At 41.2% G+C, this 21,023-nt stretch overlaps 1 protein-coding gene across 1 annotated transcript in view; it reads right to left on the bottom strand.

Moving 5' to 3' along the window:
* The window catches only part of anos1b (anosmin 1b), a 126,613-nt gene that overhangs the window by 7,459 nt on the left and 98,131 nt on the right, over positions 1-21,023 (bottom strand). Inside the window, exons 8-12 of the mRNA XM_080186482.1 lie at positions 17,437-17,572; positions 15,374-15,529; positions 12,404-12,498; positions 5,726-5,897; positions 3,440-3,678 (exon numbers count right to left, since the gene is read on the bottom strand). Of these exons, the coding sequence (XP_080042608.1) occupies positions 3,440-3,678; positions 5,726-5,897; positions 12,404-12,498; positions 15,374-15,529; positions 17,437-17,572 (798 nt within the window). The remainder of the gene's footprint in view (positions 1-3,439; positions 3,679-5,725; positions 5,898-12,403; positions 12,499-15,373; positions 15,530-17,436; positions 17,573-21,023) is intronic.

The raw sequence follows: 21,023 nt of genomic DNA, 5'->3' as shown, positions 1-21,023 counted from the left end.
AAAAGTCTGACAACACCAGGTTTTAGTCCAACCGATTTATTTGATAATATACTCACAAGCTTTCGAGGTCTCCCTCTTCGTCAGGTGAATGGAGAGTTCTGGCCTCAGACAGAGCATATAAAGCACAGACAGTTTAGAGATTACTCTCTACAGTAATCTCTAAACTGTCTGTGCTTTATATGCTCTGTCTGAGGCCAGAACTCTCCATTCACCTGACGAAGAGGGAGACCTCGAAAGCTTGTGAGTATTATCAAATAAATCGGTTGGACTAAAACCTGGTGTTGTCAGACTTTTTACCAGGTTTTGCAAACCCAGACAAGTCACGGGGGTTACAGATAGTGCGACATGAACCCAAGATCCCTGTTGAGACTGTCCTCATGTGGGCGGACCATCCTCATGTGTGTGTTTACGCCAGTCCAACGCCGGCATACCCACTCCATCAGAAACCACAGGAAAGGCAATGAAATATCAGCTGTAAACTCTCACCTAACTCCAATCTACTCACATTGCCAATACTCTGGTTCCCATTTTACCCCATCCCGGAATGAGGAATGCATCAAAAAGGAATGCCTGCCTGCCCGTGTGACAACAGCAAAATTACGCAGGCAATGTAAAATGCCATACAACTGGCTTTTTAAAAAGTATATCTTTATTGAAGATTTTTCTCATTTTTACAAACATTGCAACAAACTCTCAAAGATTTTTTTCACACATAGAGAAAAAGACAAGAGAGCACCAACGCAGTTGGTTCAGATTATTCATTCATTATTCATCAGCACCTTCAAAGATACAAACAATGAAAGGATACTTCAGAAACGGGGCGGGGAGAAACAGGATAACAAGATAAAGCCATGAGCACACGGTATAATGGTGCATGCTCTCACTTACAGGATACCAGATCCATGCTACTTAAATTCCAGGATTTTCAAAGCAGTCCTGCCATTGGGTATTCAGCCAAGGAGAATATAGGATATTGACACCATACAGAAAAGGCCGATCAGCCAAAGATTCTTGCACCAGGCTTAGATGTGCACCAAAGTATACAACTCCAGCCATATCAGGGGCACTGTTGACACATATCAATGTCTTTTCCCAGGATATGTGCTCTGTCTGCACCTTTGCAGGCGTCCATAGAGTCCCTATAGTGCAAAAGGAGGCCATTCGGCCCATTGAGTCTGCACTGACCATGATCCTACCCAGGCCTTACTCCTGTAACCCCACACATTTACCCTGCTAATCCCCCTGACAGTAGGGTCATGTTAGCATGGCCAATCAACCTAACTCACACATCTTTGGACTGCAGGAGGAAACCGGAGCACCTGGAGGAAACCCACACAGAAACGGGGAGAATATACAAATTCCACACAGACAGTGACCTCAGTGGGAATTGAACCCGGGTCCCTGGTATTGTGACGCAGCAGTGCTAACCACTGTGCCATTGTGCTGCCCAGTCTGTCAGAAATTCTTTGACCCCAAAATAAGAACAAACCAATAGTTCTGAGGGGGTTAGCAGCTGTGAGGACCTGTTGGTCCATACTCACAATCTCTACACCAAACCATCCACCCACCTCACTGCAGTGGTGCTGCTCATATTAGCCATGGCAAAAATAAAGGATACCATATAGTATATACCACCTTTATAAATGCAAGGGTTACAAGCAGAAAAATGGATAAATATTGCACAGTCCTAGTGCCATACAACCTACCCTGAGTGCTCCTCATCACTCTAAGGATTTTAAAGGATATTAAACCACTTGATTCAATTTTGACACAGGACCAGAAGCAATGCCCCGTGCCACCCTGCAGCCCTGGCATCATGAGGATATAGTAGGATCAAATCTGTGAATTAAGCTTGGAGTAATTAAAGGAACACGCTGAAGGATGCATTCCATTGTAAACAAATGGACTTCACTGGTTTTCAAAGGGTAACAGGCAAAATTCACCTCAGTGCTCATATACTAGATCATCCCTGTCAACACGATAAATAACATCACAAAACCAAAAAAGGAGTGTAATGGCGAGGGTAAAGTCCAGGATTAACAATGAACAGCAGATTATGATTCCAAATTATTGCCTTCCAAGGAGTTTAGAGGGGCCAAAGCCTAAGCAGGATTATCGAACAGCCTTAAGGATCCATCAGATGTCGTCCTCAGGGTAGCAGGATAAAGCTGGACAAACTGCATGCAGATTGCTTCCAGACACTTTTCAGCCTCATTAAAACCTCTGTGACCAAAGCTATGAAAATGCATAATTACCAGCCGGGAGTCAGGCTTCAAAATCAGGATATAACATGTTCCTTCAAGATTAGTACACCCAGCTTTCAATAAAACATGGTAGCCAGTTCTTACAAAGTTTAGCTAGGAGTTGCCCTCAACTCCTCTGGAATGCTGATCCAGGTATGGACACACCTCCTTTGGCCCTGGCTCTGCACATCTGTCCAGGATATCTGTCATAAAGATTTCCTAAGGATTGAAAGCAGGTCTCAACTGAGGAAGCTGCACTGTCGACAATCAGGATTCTTTCCTCTACTTCATTAAGCTTCTTATCGGTACTCTGTAGTTCAGCAATATGAGCACTGAAATTCTGTGCCAAAAACTGTGTCGAGTCTATTGTTTATATCTACAACGCCTTCAACATTGCCAGGTCGAGAGTCTGCTCACTGACCAAATCGCCATAATGAAAACTTGCCTCTCTCCAGGCACTGCTTCTTTCCATCAAGGATTTCCTTGACCTTACCTGGTATTTGTCCCAAAACTTAACCAGAAAGAATCCAGGCACAAAGTATGGAATTTCCACTCCAAGATTAGATATTTATAGTTTGTGCACAGGATAAATGGGAGGATTAAAAGATGAGTAGCACCAGAGCTCATGAAAACACAGCTGTTCCCACGCTCTCATCACATGACACCCACACTTTTTAATGCGCTTAATTGCCCATTTTAATTGTCCGCAGATGCACTTCCAGTGATGACACCGGAACATATGCCTGACGTGTTCTCATGTGAGTTCAGGTCAGGTGTGCACGATATAAACTTCTGGCCCGTGTATCTTTTTGGCAGTATCGACTACAGACAGTCCTGACTGAGACTCACGCAAATAGCTAAATAAATATGGACAGTCACAGCCATGTGGGATATTCACACACTCTCCTGTTTAAGGATGGAACACTAACAAAAGGACTGTTGCTCCCTAGCTGACTTTTCTTTCTGGTTCACCATGGATAACATTGATTTTGGGCACAAAACCATTTTGCATGGCCTTTTCCACTGTGCCATATTTTTAGCAGTTTTAGAGCAATTCCTTGGAAAATAATATCTATTGTTTAGAAGCAGCCGTGTAAACACCTTTACCGATTTTCACCACAGTTGATATAGAGATTAAACCCATTCTTTCCCTCCACCATAATTCACGTGAACATAAAATGTTGCTGGTAACTTACTGGTGGCAGTACTTTACTTTGAGAAATGACTGTGTCCGGTACAACAACAGGTCTGTTAACAGTGGACATTTCCGTCCAGTTGAATTGGTACCCAGTGACTAACTGATGATGTTGGTTCTGTGAGACCTGCCAGTGGAACTCTCCAGTCACAGAATCATTTCCAGCTACAAAAGCCGCAGTTAGTTTCCCTGCTTTCAGTATGACCTTCCCAGAAGCTTGATTGGACATCTGGCGAAGCCCTAGTGTCAAGCCAAGAAAAAAGATTCTTACCATTCACTTCCATTCTTTATTCTTGAAAAAAGGTTTAAATAATAAGAATTCTTAAAAATAATTTGAATTTAGCGAATCCCTACAGTGTAGAAGGAGGCTATTTGGCCCCCATTGAATCTGCACTGACTACAATCCCACCCAGGTCCTACCCCCATGCAATTACACTAGCTAGTCCCCATGACACAAAGGGGAATTTAACACGGTGTCATAGTATCATGGGGACTAGCTAGTGTAAATGCATGGGGATAGGGCCTGGGTGGGATAGTGGTCAGTGCAGATTCAATGGGGGCCAAATAGTCTCTTTTTACACTGTAGGGATTCTATAACTTCAAATCATTTTTAACACGGTCAATCTACCTAACCAACACCTCTTTGGACTGTGGGAGGAAACCCATGCAGACACGGGGAGAACGTGCAAAGTTCACATGGATTTCAGCAAAGACTTTTGACAAAGTCCCACATGGGAGACTTATTAAGAAGGCTAATACATATGGGATACAGGGTGATCGGACAAGGTGAATTCATAATTGGTTTAGTGATAGGAGACAGAGGGTGGTGACAGATGACTGCTTTAGTGACTGGAGGGCCAGTGACCATTGGCATACCACAGGGGTTTGTGCTGGGCCCCCTATTGTTCGTCACATAAATGACATAGATAACTATGTAGGGGGTAGGATTAGTAAGTTTGCTGATGACACCAAAATTGGCCGGGTGGTTAACAATGAGGTTTTGGGTTACAAGAAGATGCTGCCTGAGATGGAACATTTAAGTCATGAAGAGCGGTTGGATAGGCTTGGGTTGTTTTCGTTGGAGCAGAGAAGACTGAGGGGTGACCTGATTGAGGTGTCCCAAGATTATGAGGGGCATGGACAGGGTGAATAGGGAGCAGCTGTTCCCCTTAGTTGAAGGGTCAGTTATGAGGGGACACAAGTTAAAAGTGAGGGAGGTTTAGGAGGGATTTGAGAAAAACCTTTGTATCCAGAGGATGGTGACAGTCTGGAATGTGCTGCCTGTGAAGGTGATGAAGGCGGCATGCCTCACATCCTTTAAAAAGCACCTGGATAAGTACTTGGCACGCCATAGCATTTGAGGATATGGGCCAAGTGTGGGCAAGTGGGATTAGGTGGGCAAGTCAGGACATTTCATATGTTAACGCAGACTCAATGGGTTGAAGGGCCTCTTACGCACTGTAGTATTCTGTGATTGTCTGATTCTGTAAAATGAGGTGATGAACAGCTCTTGTTTGACACTGATATTTGTAATAAGACATCCATCTACATTCCCTTATATTACTTCTTATTGACTTGCTAACCACCTATCACATGTTTGGATATATGATCAGATCTAGCACTGAGTAAGCAAGCAATCTGACTGGTCGAGGAGTCAGCCTAGAATCTTTCTTTATATTTCCATTTGGCTTAAGCTTTATAAGTATTCTTTTGGTCTCTTCTTGGAGATTGTAGATGGCTAATTGGCGAGGTTAGGGTATTAAGTTGTCCCATGACAATGTGACTGACTTGCTAGACCAGATCATCTTTCCTGACACTCTTGCTTGTATCATCTGGGTGAGAACTAACACACCAAGTGGGGTTACGAGAATAGGGCCTGGGTGGGATTGTAGTCGGTGCAGACTCGTTGGGCCGAATGGCCTGGTTCTGCACTGCAGGGATTCTATGAAAGTGGAATATTATTGATTATGTTCCTGTTGAGGTGGGTCCAGGAACACTGTGAATGGGTTTCAGTTTGGTGAGGGGTTTTTTTTTGAGAATTGGTTAAACCAGGCTGAGTTTATTTTCCCCGTTACAATGTCTGAGTACACTGGGTCACCTTGGTGCAGTACACAGAGCAAACATTCTGTCCCCATGTGATCGAAATTTAAATGGACAAAAAATCTCTGTTTGGCTTCATCACTAGTGCAAAAACTCTGTTACGTGCAGTTGATGAAGTACAGAAATTAAACAAAACTGGGGACATTTAGCTAAAAGGGGTCACACAAAAACCATTACTTCCACTCACCATTTCTTGCACAAAGTAGGCGTTTCAGCACTTTGAGTTTAACTGAGCTGCTGCAATGAGGAGTTGTTACATAGGTCACAGCCTGCTTTGCCTGACCCTGGAGTATGATGGGTTGCACTGTCACCTTATACTCACACGCAAATAAGAGGCCAGTGATAACGAAGTGAGTGCCCTGAAGGGGAAAAATAAATGGTGAAGAAGAATGTCTTGTTTTCCTGGTTACAAAGAAGAGAGATAAATAAAGCTGAACCATATCTAACCAATAGCACAGGAAGTGTAAATAAAGCACTCTTTACTCTGGCTACAACGCTGTGCTTCTTATACATTGATCATTATCCTCAATGATTTCAAAGACACAGGTGTTCCAAGTGTAGGTTACACTGCAATCTACCAGTTTAAAAAAAGAGTCAGGTAGCTCTACAGAATCATAGAAACCCCAATGTACAGAAGGAAGCCATTTGGCCCATCGAGTCTACACTGACAACAATCCCACCCCAGGCCCTATCCCCACAACCCCACACATTTACCCTGCTAATCCCTCTAACCTACGTATCCCAGGACACTATGGTTAATTTAGCCACAGTCAATCAGCCTAACTTGCACATCTTTGGACTGTGGGAGGAAACCGGTGTACTTGGGAGGAAATCCACGCAGACATGGAGAGAACGTGCAAACTCCACACAGACAGTGACCCAAACCGGGAATCAAACCTGGGTTGCTGGAGCTGTGAGGCAGCAGTGCTAACCACTGTACCACCATGCCACCTCTGTTTGAAGGTTGATCTGGCAGTGTCAAAAAATGAAAAAAGTCAAATGGTGCAATTTAGAAATGTAGCATAAAGTGATTTTAAAGGACTTCCAAGTGTTAAAATTATAAAGCTATTATAATTGGCTATTTAATTCTAAATTAAAAATTACATTGTTTTCCTTACCCACAAATCAGTCACAAACAATGCTGAGTAAGTTTTAAAGCTATTGCAGCAATGATTTCTTACAAATGGTAACCATTATTGCAAAATAAGTTATTTTAAATGTATTTTAGGTAACAGATCAAAGCAGTTTGACTGTTCAGAACAGTTTGAGTTCTAACTAACTCAAACTGCTAGTTTAGAAATTTCATGCTATTAAAAAACGTATTCAGAATTCTGTTTTGCAATCTTTAATGTTTCAGTTTTGTAGCAACAGCAGCTCACATCTTTCCTATTCTCATCACATTTAACCTGGTTACAGCATCAGACGGAGAAAGAGTTTTAAGTGAAGACACTTTTTGAATGGATATTAGTAAAGAGTTGCTGGTCCATAGCTGGACCCAGTGATGAAAGACGGCATTGTGTATTATGACTTTTTTACTGGGGGGGAGGGGGGAGGTGTAATGGCAGCATTAAAGGAAGTGGAAAGATCCAATATAAATTTAAAAAAATCATGTAAATGTTTTCCTTTCTCTTTATCAGAATGATTAATGTGGATGAGTTACCATCCAACCAATCCTCTTGATAGAAATATAAAGGATCTATCTAGGAGATGGTGGGAGAAGAAAGACAAAGCTAAGCATGTCAAATGGGGAAAGGACTGAAGGCCAACAGAATACTGAACCTTTGCTGAAGAGACATGCTGTTGAAGATCTTGGTCTTGCATGCATCAGGACAGATTTGCAAGAGTCTTTGTTCCCTTCACAATTGGTATTCTTGAAAACCTGTTCTGCTGAGTGCAGGACCAAACCCTTTGCCAGCATGTCTCTTTTTTCACAGTATCTGAACCTGTCAGTTTTAGACTTGGCTCAGGCGCACTCTTGTGTTGGTAATCTTGCATTGGCTTTGACAAAATTCCTAGTGATCCATATAGATTTAAATGATATAGATGACTAATTTTATCCTTACAATAAATTTCTTGTATCTGTTGTTTGCATTGTGCTTGTCACTATTGCAATTAAACCTATCAACTTTCTCCTTCCCCACTGATTAATTTTCTGGACCTAATCTACAAGGCTATTGAAACGAGTCTTGCCTCCTGACCTCAGCTGATAATATCTAACATTGGCCTTGCCACAAATTGCAGGGTTAGTCATTTAAATCTCAATTGGTGCTTCGAGAGACCAAATCCTTATCATACAGAAACTGTGCACAAGTTGGGAATTAAAATTCTAGCTAACAAAAAGCCAAGAATGGCTGAAAATTATAGTAGCAGGCCAAGGAGGAACAGGTAAGCATGGAGCAGAAAATTGGCACGGCATATTTCTTTCAAGAGGATTGGTTGGATGGTACCTCGTCCACATTAATCATTCTGATAAAGAGAAAGGAAAATGTTTACATGATTTAAAAACATTTAGATTGGATCTTTGCACTTCCTTTAATTCTGCCATTACAACTCTCCCACCAATAAAAAAGGAATTACAGTTTTGCAAGGAAATAGGATAGAGGATATTATTTCATTGAAAACAATCTTTGGACATTTCTGGAAGATGCATAGCGAAAGAGGACTACTGGATACTTATGGAAGGAAACCATATAAACATGTATCTAATGTATCCGGTATTGATACTTCCTCTGTCGGTGTGTGAGGAAATTGGCTAACCTGGATAAATGGGATGTAAAACGGAGTTGCAAATGTGTTCCACCGTATCTTATTGCCTTTATACAACAATCCAAAATTCAGCTACATCAAAAATAACCATTTGTGTGCTGGACATTTCTAGCCTGATAGTGGAAGTGTTGGTGGAAATACACCCCCCGCCCCCCACCACCACCACCACCACCACCACCAAGACTCTGTCAAGCTGATTTTAGCACTTGAGGTTTGCACTTGCACCATCACTCTGGTACCAGCATTTTCTGTTCCCAGCTTTCTCAGATTTGCTTTAGGAACAGGATAGGATGGCATTCTCTTAAAAGACTTACAATACTTTTGGGGATTGTAAGCAGACCTAAATTTATGAAAATGCATTTTTTTTAATGACAATGTCAAGATTTAAAAAAGTTCAGATAATTATTCACCCATCTGTTGATTTTCTCCATGTAATATTTATTTTACATTTTTTTCTTTTTCAGACTTGTTTGCAAGACACTATAATTCAGCTCCCAGGTATGTACCTAAATCTCAAGTTGGTACATGCACAAAATCAGCCACAAGTCTACATCCTAGCTCTTCAACTTCAAAAGCAATACGCCAGACTGACTATGTGAATACTCTGAAAATGCAATTGAAAGAACAGTGTTTTTGATCTAACATAGAGGCCAGTGTGCAGTATGACTAAATAATTTACTTTACCAGTTTGGTAACTCTGCTGTCAGTACAAGAATGATTGATGCTTATCCTGGGTTCATTAAATAGTGTTGTATGATAGGTTTCAGTGAACAGTCAGTTCATCTGTACTTTATTATAAACAGATGCCAACTTCAAACATGTTGTAATATATGACCAACATTACTGGCTGCAATTTCATAGTAAGCCACGAAAATAGAAGCATTGCTTTTGACAACTGTCCAAGCATGACTGCCCCCCCATAAAGTGTTTAAAACACCGCAGTGCATAAAAATTAACTACTACATATCCAGAAAATCTGCAGTTTCCCACATATCTGCCAATAATTTACGAGAGCCCTCATAATTTAAAGGAATGTTTTTCTCTACGCTATATATCAAACAGATTGACATTTAATGATGCTTGTCTTAAGTTGAAATGTTAGACCTTGATTCACAGGCAAAACATTCAGGGAAGGAAGAGAAGTGCAACAGCACCCATTAGAATGGATAAATAGATGGGGATTGATTTAAGTCCAATTAAACATTTGTAATGGGACTTATTGAAGGGATAGTCACAATATCCCCCCCAGGAAGACAAGAAACAATTAAAGAGTTAATAGGGAAACCAAAGAACAGATGGCACTGTGGTTAGTACTGCTGTCTCACAGTTCCAGCGATGTGGGTTCAATTCCCAGCTTGGGTCATTGCCTGTGTGGAGTTTGCACATTCTCCTTGTGTCTGCATGGGTTTCCTCTGGGTGCTCCGATTTCCTCCCACAGTCCAAAGATATGCGGGTTAGGTGGATTGGCAATGCTAAATTGCCCCTTAGTGTCAAGGGGACTAGTTAGGGTAAATTCATGTTATGGGGATAGGGTCTATGTGGGATTGTGTTTGGTGCAGATCCGATGGGCTGAATGGCCTCCTTCTATGCCAAATACTTGTCTACAAAATAGCTTTTAGTTCAAATAGGGAAAGGAAATTTTATTTAATATCACAATGCAATTCTCAGCTGTTACAATCTATGTGAGCAAGAAGTATATAGAAAATCTGTTCCCATCTCAAACAGAGGAAATTGAAATGAAGGCTAGATTTTCGCTACTGAGGCAGGTACCCGAAGTTGGGATCTTTCCCAACTTGGCAGATGTGGTTTTGTTTATGGTAGCTGTTTTCTTTTGTTCAGGAGTGGGGCGGGGCAAGCAGGGTAGAACCATGCCTGTCAATCCTGGAAGCCAATCGTAGATTGCTACACGGCAGATGAATACAGAGGCGGGTCAGTTAGAAGGCTTTCCTCAGTTCTCTGGAACTCTGTCCAAACTGTAATAAAAGTAGTTAGGTCTTCTGGCTCTTACTCCTCACACCATCTCACCCCCACCTATTCCCCATGCCCCATCATTCTCACCATGTCAATTCAATGCCAACCCAATCCCCTAGCCACTCCCCATTGCCCCTCATACTTTCCATGCTAACTCAGTGCCAGTTCATGTACCTTACATGTCTATTCACCTTGCATGCACTATGTACATCATCAATGAACCATATAATAAGGATGTGTGGATGTGCTCAGAGGTAAAAACATCCATTCACAATTGCGGTTTCTACATTCATGTAAATGTATCAGTCAGATCGACCATTAAACTATCGGTAACAGAGGCTTCAAATGCTTTTAATCTTGTCCAAATAAATATTGAGATATTGACAAAAGACATCACGGAAAGAACAACTTATTATAACCACTGAAGGATATCAATCAAGCAAAGCCAACAATCCATTTCATTTGTCAAAACGGATTCTCTACTGAGTGAATGCCTTTATTGGTCTGGGCTCTTAGTCAAGCATACTTAATGAGGACAGTTGGAAACCCAGGATGGCCAGAACATTTCTGAATGGGTGCTTTTTTTCTCAGCAGTTCCACACCTACCATTTTATTATGTGGTCCATTAGTTATGTAAAATAATGCATAGTGGGGGAATGGATATGGAAAGGGTATGAGTTGGTATTGAGACGGCATAGAGAGTATGAGATACCACGGAAAGTGGTTGGGGGCATGAGCTGGCATGGAGAGTTTGAGTGCCATAGGGAGTGGTTGGTGGCCATGGTTTGGCATTGAGTTGGCATGGGGATATGAAGGACCATGAGGTGACATGGGTAAGACCTTTTGAACTTACCTTTCAAAAGATCCTGAATCCACAATAGGGCTAACTATCCCTGAGGAACACTGAAACTTGCCAGACTCCATGAAAATGGCAAAGGATTAGGAAATACCTATCCCCGCAATATAGTTAACCAAAAGTCAGGAGTGCTAGGCTGATGAAAATTCATGGGACTGGGAATAGAAGGGATGCATTATTAGAACCAGATCCCACCTGTCATTTTTAAATGGCTCTGCAGTTGGTCTGACTCCATGAAAATCCAGCCTAAGCCAATTGTAGTTTCAATTTTTCTAAGCAAAGAACATGTCAGTGGAGAAACTCCTCCTCCTTCAGGTACCATGCCCTAAGACAGCATTGATGACTATGGACTTCCGTTGAATTGGTCTATGATTGTGTTTGGCAAAGTGCTGCAGTTGTTTGCCATTGCCCTTTGCAGTACAACTGACCAAGAAACTTTCCTGTTCTTTCCTGCCTGCCATTTAAGCATATAGGAAGGATTCACAGGCTTCTAATCAACCTGCCTGACCACATTATGCACATATCTTCCAGGGCCATCAGGTCCAGAAGTGGAACTTGAACCCAGAGCTTCTGGCCCAGAGGTAGGGATGCTACCACTACTCAGAAGATCCCCCTGAAATATAAAGAGGAAGGAAGGAATAGAGGAAGCATCTCTGATAAAGCATCATCCTGACTTGGAACATTGGCTCTATTTTCTCTCCACAGATGCAATCAGACCTGCTGAGATTTTCCAGCATTTTCTGTTTTTGTTTCAGATTCCAGCATCCACAGAATTTTGCCTTTATCTTAAGCAAAGAACATGATTCTTTTATAATTTGGTCCATGTCATGGTAAATGTTTTACTGATATTCTTACTGAAATGCAATGCTCTGATGGAACAGTTTGATGAATGCCATTAATTTTAAATTTCTCTCCACAAATGATGCCTGACCCGATGGGCGTTTTTTAAGATTCCCTGTTTTAGTTATTAATGGACCATTCATTCTTCTAATGCAAAATAAACAGGGTTTGTGTAAGTGGAAAGTACATCATTCAGCTGGTCAGAAACTTCATAAGACATCAGACTCCAATGAAACGTTTTGTGGTTCCAAATGTTTGTTTTAAAAAAATAAACTAAATATCTGGAGATCAATGTTGCCAAACCAACTCATTTAAACTAGAAGGAGAAATGCTCATTAAATAATATGCTTTTAATTAGAACACTCATATGCAAGAAATAAATCTATTGTCTGCTTTTACATTACTTAGAAGCTAAGCAGTTGCATTTCTAACCTTGACGGTTGTTTGCCGTTGTGTTTGCGAGTTGTTCTTGGCACAAGATTCAGGTACCCATGTTAACAGGTAGGTATTGTGATCCTTGAGACTCTCTAGGGAAACCAAGAAAAAATGTTATATTTCTATTACTTACACACACACACACACACACACACACACACACACACACACACACACACACACACACACACACACACACACACACACACACACACACACACACACACAACCAGCTTTTTAAGTCGGTTATAGGATCATAGAATCCCTACAGTACAGAAGGAGGCCATTTGGCCCATCAAGCCTGCACAGACAACAATCCCAGCCTATCCCTGTAACCGCACATATTTAACCTGACACAAAAGGGCAATTTAACATGGCCAATCAACCTAATCCGCATATCTTTGGACTGTGGGAGGAAACCTGAGCATCCAGAGGAATCCCACGCAGACATGGGGAGAGTGTGCAAACTCCACACAGAATGTGACCCAAGCTGGGAATCGAACCTGGGTCCCTGGCGCTGTAAGGAAGCAGTGCTAAACACAATGCCATCATGCCACTATGCTGATCTCAGATGGGTACCAGAAGAGTATGATGCACAGCTTACATTGCTGACTGCACACTGCACTCAGCTCACCAGCAAAACAGTTCTAGGCATTAGTGCTGATGTGCATGTGCTGTGCTTCACTCCCCACCTAATCTGTTCATGTTTGGCAACAATACTGCCCGCTAGCATTCAAAGAAGCCAAAAAGTAACTTGAAAAAATGCCCAATTTTTTTTTAAGTATGGCTTCGCACGAGGGGGAAATCTTCAGGAACTGAGGCTACCTGGGTGGTCTCAGTGCTACTGCCTTTAATGAGCTGTCAAGAATCAAATTCCCAATCTGTCTGCTGACTTCCCTTACCACATTTGTACCGATGCACTTTGGAAGCCACTCTGCACTGATACAAAAGAGGAAGCATGAAGACATCATTCATTTTTGAGCCGCTTTTGATGTTAAATTAGATTCTTGTAATAATATCACTTTGTTGTCGAATTCACTGAAATGAGCTAAAATTGTACACTACTTGGCAGAATGGTTAACCTTTTTGACATTCCAGAGGAACATTATAACTGTGTTTTACTGTAATTTACGTGATTTTGAAGATTGGCAGGCTGCCCGACAGCTAATATCCTTTTTTTTAACCACAGCCTATGTTGCATTTCTGATTCAGGATAGTAGTGAATCTTTTGTATTGAAATTTCACATCATTCCAAACTGAATACCTTGGCTACACAGGGGATTTAACAAATTAGCACTTCAATGCCAAAGTTTCTGTAATGGGAGTGTATATTGGGAATTTAGGAGATGAAAGATTGATAATTGGATAGGGTGTACTGAGTTCTGCAGTGAAAAATTCTTCACATGTACTCCATCACACTTATTCTAGCTCAAAAACCACAACAAGTGCAAAATGACGGCTCTTTCTGGGGGTTGCCATCCTAGTGTTCTGCATATTCAATCCCTGACAAGATAAATCATTAGTTAACTGCAGAACTCGGGTTAAAAAAAAGTCATTAAAAAAATGTTGGTATCACGGTGTCATTTCTAGAATGGCATAGCACCAAGAACACCTGGGCTGTGGTTTAACTTTAATGGGATGGGTATGCAGAGCAGTTGGAGGATTCTGGACTATCTATTGAAGACATGGAAAACATCTCCCTGATTCGTCTTGTGGATAGAAAAACATTATGGTGAAAGTAAGTAAAGTTCAGGCTGAACTATTAACTTCAATTTATTGGGAGACGTAAGTTTGTTTCACAGTGATCAGTGGCTGATCCAAAGAAACTCCTGAATAAGCCAAAGACTACAGCAATATCTTAGTAGGAGGCCTCTACATTCATAGTTATCATCAAGAAATTAACTAATTCACACCAGAACACCTTGACTGTGGCACCAGCTTGAATATTTATTGTTTCACACCTTTGGAATTCTTGAATCCCCAATGCATATTTTAGCAAGGTGTCATCATATTACACTTGGAGGTATCTGGCTGATCAGCAACTCAAAGCACCTGGCTTACGTTATACATATCCTCACATCTCTAGCATCACATTCTCAACATTAGATAAGAAAACATGGAGCAATTCAACGTCTTTCACATTTTCCCCACTATAACTGAACAGAAAAAGAACTTTGAATGATGCACTATTTAATGATCAATTGTTAAAAGATTACTAGACAGAGAAATCTGACAGCAGACAATCTCCTGCAACTCCCCAATCCCTGCTACCAAAAAGAAATCTTTTCCAGAAAGCAGTCTACAGTAGCCATTTGGAATTGTTACTGTGCTACACATACTTACATACTTACAAAGACATGGTATGGAATTTACTTGGATTTAAAATAGGGAGAATTATAAGTCAATTTACCTTGTTGGAGCACTATAAAATTCTGTTTGTGACTTTATAAATGAGTGAGCAGTGCCACTCACAATCCTCTGACCTGAACCATAATCTCATTAAAATAGGACTTTAAAAGACATCTCCTCCCAGTGTAGCAAGCAGCTGTAAAGCACAAACTGGTAACATAGGATGGCAGATAGGACAGTAAATTTACTGAGTATGAGCCACTTAGAAGACCAGAAGACCCTTTCAATGGGACTTGCCACAAAAACAATGAGCAAATACCAAATGTAAGGACTAGATGGCACTCTAACACATCTCCAGTCTTGTGTGAAACTGAACTACCTCTTAATAGTGAGGTTGAGATTGTGGCTCTTAAATTTCCCACACCTAGATCTGGCAAACATGCAAAAATACTTGTTCCGATTGAAGTGAATAGTTCAGCTCAATCTGTTTCTAACACGCCAGGTACAAAACGTGGTAAAAATAACATCAGCTAAGTTATTTGAAACAGGTACAAGTTCTATTTCTGAAGACAATAGTGTGAAAGTTCTTTACAGCAGAAATGTGATTGACTGTCTTACCTTCCTCTGATTTTTTCCAGTATACTTTAACTTGCAGTTGGTTGCCATGGAAATAGGGGGCTGCTGCCTCCAGACTTCGAATGTCAAACGTTTCATCAATAGATGGAAGTTCATTGGACACCTCATCTGAGGTGCTAGCGTGATTTGACTGGACGTCTAGATGAAAGAACCCTAGTCAAGAGCAATTTGACTTCCCATTCACCCCTCCCAAACACTGGTTGGTGCAAGAACTTGAAATATTTGTATAAAACATAAAATGTAGCAACAGTTGGAAAACGGCTTAATTCACATAATTTTTGGTCACAGCCACACAGTTGAGAATGCTGTCATTAAATATTTTCCACGGTATATTTTTACATCATGTAAATTCTTGATGTGGTACAAAGTTCTACAGTAATTTATTTCAGCTAAACTTCAAAGTGTTTTAAACATGCACCCTCCCCAACCCCCAGGCAGCATATTTACAAGACCTCAGACATAAAGGTTTGACCTGCGGAACGGATCAGACAATGTGACTGGCACTGTTCAAATCCCTTTGTACTCTCGTGGCCACATTTCCTTTTCTTGGGTTCAAGCTCCATTCCTCACACTTAAACCAGATGTTTCAGATTCAAGAGTTTCTCATGCTTCAACCCATGTTACAATACCAAATGTCCTAACAATTACTGCCCGCTGCATGTGAATTCATCACACATTTATCAAAACCAAAATACGTACACTGTGATTACACTTTCGAACTCTGACAAGTAAAATTGCACCTAAACTGTTTGCTCCATGACAGTAAAGATACTGTGAACCTGTGTTCAGAAATAACTGTACACATCTCTGAAGAGATCTGGAGCTGGCCATGTTCACATTCAATGTCATTTGGTAACTAAAACAGTTATTATTAGCAGATGTGAAGGACAGCAGTAAAGTGCACGGGCTGATTGATTTTGGTGTCATATATTGGAGTACCACTGCATTGTCCTGTGGAAAGATTTCTGTCTTTTGGTCAGCATTCTGGTGACCAAAAGACAGGGGCAGCATGGTGGCACAGTGGTTAGCACTGCTGCCTCACAGCACCAGGAACCTGGGTTCGATTCCCAGCTTGGGTTACCGTTTGTGTAGAGTCTGCCCATGTCTGAGTGGGTTTCCTCCAGTGCTTTGGTTTTCTCCTGCACTCCAAAGATGTGCAAGTTAGGTTGATTGGCCATGCTAAATTGCCCTTTAATGTCAGGGGGTTAGTAGGATAAATAAGTAGGTTAAGGGGATAGGGCCTGGCTGGGATAGTGGTTGGTGCAGACTCAATGGGGAGAATGGCCTCCCTCTGCACCGTAAGAATTATGAGTTTCTGTTCTCAGCCACTCTATCCACGAATAAGATTAGGCGTGGATTGAATAAAGGTGTATTTCCCCTGGATTGGAAAAGGACCCAGTGTTCTGTGAAGCCCACTTTTAACATCTACTCTAACTGTATTAGAAGCATTAGAAAAAAAAGAAAGGCTTTCAGTTCTCTCAGTGTAACCAATAACAATAACAAAAATTATTTCATTGTTCTAATGTACAATTATTAGCAATAGCAGGTATCGTTTAATTGTTCTAATGATGTGGAGATGCCGACATTGGACTGGGCTAAGCACAGTAAGAAGTCTACAATACTAGGTTAAAGTCCAACAGGTTTATATGGTAGTACAAGCCACAAGCTTTCAGAGCACTGCCCCTTCATCAGGTGAGCAGGAGTTGTGTTCACAAACAGGGCATATTCAACTTACTTACATTTATCTCTTTAACCTGTGCTTAACCCTCTCTACACTCACATTGTCTGTATCTTTAAAACTTGATTACCTGTAAAGACTCACATTTCAACCACTATTTTGTAAATTGAGTTTGTGTCTATATATGCCCTGTTTGTGAACACAACTTGCACTCACCTGATGAAGGGGCAGTGCTCTGAAAGCTTGTGGCTTGTACTACCAAATTAACCTGTTGGACTTTAACCTGGTGTTGTGAGACTTCTTCCTGTGCTTAATTGTTCTAAGTCATGGGTGGTGTGAATAGTAGGAATTGTTTCATTGCTCTTACCTGTGGAAGGAGTATTAAAAAACAACAAAGCTTTGCTGCTCTTTATGCGTTTTTGCCCCCAGTTGGCTACTGCCTGTACTTGTACCAGATACTCCGTGTTTGGCTGCAGGCCTTTAATCTCAACTTCATCCTTTCCCTATAAAAGAAATGTATAAATAAATGCAAGATTATAAACTGGCCGGAATCTTCTATTAATGCAAAGAATATTCCTGAATGCTGGCATGTTTCTATATTGTAACTGTGCGTGGATCAGTATTTCTACTGAACCCCATTCTCAACAGATTGGGAGGGTGGGATAACTCAAACAGCAAAATTCTGCAAAGACAGTCTTCAGTTAGCCCAGAGGTTGATTCACAAGGAGGTACATGAGGGCTAAGTATGAAAAGTAGATCCCTTTCCATCAAATATAACCTACTATCTATCCTCTCCATACCATTCCTCCACTCAGAAAATTCAATTCTGCAAGGTAGCAACATGTGCAAATTGCAGGTGATGGGCTCGGGGAAGAGGATGGCTGAATCAAGGAACAGACTTCTTCTTGTGGTTGTCAGCCTTTGTTCTCTGGGTTGCTGAAACCCTGCATGGTCTGGTGAAGACAGCTGGGCTGGAGACAGTGATATGAACTTGCTGTTTAAGTATGGCAGCAGGATCTTTGAACCATCCAACTGATGTGGGCGGACAAATCAGCTGTTGGTCTGCCAGGTGACTCAGAAGAGAACGCACCTGAGCATAAATAATGATGTTCCAAGCGAGGGATTTCAGCCTGGTCTATCCATGAAGATCTGAGATGGAGGCAAGAACTGGTCTGTCCTGGTAGAGTGGTTTACAGCGCATCAGGAGCAATGCTGCACTATGGCAGGAAGGCATTGTTGCACTCGCCCTGAAGTCTCTTGCAAACTGGGGACATGCCATTCAGTGGCATTCGGATTTCAGACCAACATTATTTCATCCTGGTGTGACACAAGATTGAATGGCCTGATGGGATACTGGTGGGCAGCAGTTTTATTGAGCATTCATGAGATGCAAATAAATACAAATGCCACCAGCCAGAGGGAAGACTGACTCACTATTAACCCTCCAGTGGGAGAATTACTACATGACTTTACACCAGTAGTTTTCCAACTATTTGGTTCCTGTTGGAATTTCTGTCCCCACCCGCCACCAAACCCACGGCTTATCAAATGACTTCTGGAAATTCAGCCACACCGTGGATGGAATTTTCCCTTCTTTTTCCAGTGTTAAGCTGGGTGGGAAAAGGAGTGTATAACCCACCAGCTGTGCTGCCAACTTTACACGTTGAATTTTTAAACACTCTGAAAACATACTTTGGGGGCAGGTCTGCCAGCACCATGCTAAGAGGAGCCTTGATCTAAAAAATAAAAATAGGAACTTTGCCAATGGACACACAACTCCCTGGTAACCCCACCCCAAACCTCCCCAACAAAAGCAACCCAAGACTGCTGCTTGGCACTGTCTCTGGTACAGTTCCCAGCATTGTGCCCTGGCACTGCCCAAGGCACAATGTCAGGCAAGACCCTCTCCCCTTTGGGAGCTGTTCTTACCTGTGCATGCCCCAGCGGGTTCTGTTCACTCGTTCCCTGTTTGTAAAGACTTGTTGGGAACCCCAGCAGTGTGATGTCATGCTGTCTGGGGGGGATGAGGGTGGATTTTCCCATGGGGAACCCTGCCAATTGTATTTAAATCACATGGCAGGAATCCCGTTACATCACTAGTGGGGGGCGGGGCAATCGAGTGAGGAAATCCCACTGGCATAAATGCTCTTTTCAGACTCCTGTCAATTCTCTGCCCCCTCTGCCATTCCCACCTGCTGAAAATGGGGACAGATAATTCTCCCCACACATTTACAAGTTCTCCTTCATCCAGTTGGCTTGTTGCTTCTTCAATGAATTTTAAATTAGCTAAACATCATTTCTGTCGCACAAAACCAATTGATTGCATTACGATTTTCTAACTATCTTGCCACAACCTCCTTAACAATAGGTTCTAGCAATTTCCTGATGACAGATGTTAGACTAACCTGTCTTTAGTTTCCCACTTTTTGTTTCCTTCTCTTCTTAAATTTGTTATTTTCCAATCTGCTGAGACCCTAAGGAATTTTGGCAGATTATAACCATTGCCCCTACTATTTATGCAGCCGCTTCTTTTAAGGTCCCACAATACACGCCATCAGCTCCTGGGGACCTCTCCACCATTAGGTCTAATAATTTTCCCAGGACCTTTTCCCTGCTAATGGTGATTGTTTTAAATTCCTCCCTCCATTTCACTTTCAAGTGTCTTAGGGATGTAAGACAAACATAAAATATCCCTCCAATGCTTCTACCATTTCTGTTTTCCATTATTAATTTCCCAAACTTAATCTCTTGAGCATCAACACTTGCTTCAGTTACTCTTTTTCAATTAAATGCTTGTAGAAACACTTACTCCCTGTCTTTTAAATATTTTTAGCTAGCCTTCTTTCATTTCTAATTCCCTTCTTTTTTTTCAGATATTCCTTGCTGGTTCTTAAAATCTTTGCACAAACCACTAATCTTCATAGAATTGCAGTGTTTCTTTCGATTTGATACTATCCTTAACTTACTTAGCTGTAGATGATGGATCCTTCTTACGGAGTTTTTCTGTTTCACTGGGAAAAATCTTTGCTGAGAGTCACTAAATAGCTCTTTAAAAATTTGCCACTGCATGCTTACATTTTAACTTAGTTTCCTAGTTCACTTTAGCTGTCTGATGCCAGGATAAGGGATATTTTGAGGTGGCTTGAAAAGAACCTGGAAAAGGAAGGGTGGAAATATTTGCTGTGATCTACTTTAGCATGGAAAAGAATAAGGAGAATGTCCTTCTGAAGGAGCATTGGCAACTAGGGGATAAATTAGAAAGCAGGTTGTCAAAGGTGGTAACCTCCAGATTATTATCTGAACCATGTGCTAATTGACACTGGTGCAAACAACGAGAGGGAAAAAATATATTAGAGGTACGATGTCAAAAATTGCAGATTATACCAAATTGGGGCAGATAGTTGATAATTAATAAAAGTACATAGGAAGACATAAACAGGTTTGCTGAATGGGTACATAAATAGCACATTGCAGTTTGCAAATCAATGATCCATAATCTCTTAGAATTATTAATTCAGTGAGTTAATCTAAGAAAAATCTTAACAAAAATAGACTTTACAAAATTTGTAAATCCTGGACAAAGCTAGTTAGCTGGTTTCTTACTAAAACTAGCCAAGGAGTTAATTTAATTGACTTGAGTTTTGCTGAACCACCAGCCTGAATGTTGTTGACCAAATTAGTATGGAATATTCTGCAATTTATCACATATGTACTTTGTTAGAGATGGGGCAAATTTTGCTATGGTTTTCATTCATGGACTATTATGAGGAATTTCCTCAAATTGTTTAGTGTATTATTCTTGAGAGAAAATTACTTTAAGATGGTCTCTTTGCTATCTTTATTCTACAAAGCAGCATGGATTTAATAAACTAATAATCAGTCTGTCAGTAATCGGACTGAGAACAATGCCACTCCATTATCTAATACAAGTATTGATTGTCTATGCTATGTCAA

This window comes from Carcharhinus amblyrhynchos, chromosome 3, assembly GCF_965287045.1.
Source record: "Carcharhinus amblyrhynchos chromosome 3, sCarAmb.v2.hapA, whole genome shotgun sequence".
In the NCBI taxonomy this organism is placed as follows: Eukaryota; Metazoa; Chordata; class Chondrichthyes; order Carcharhiniformes; family Carcharhinidae; genus Carcharhinus; species Carcharhinus amblyrhynchos.
The sequence above is the reverse complement of the archived record's forward strand: the minus strand, read 5'-3'. Positions and strand labels throughout refer to the sequence as shown.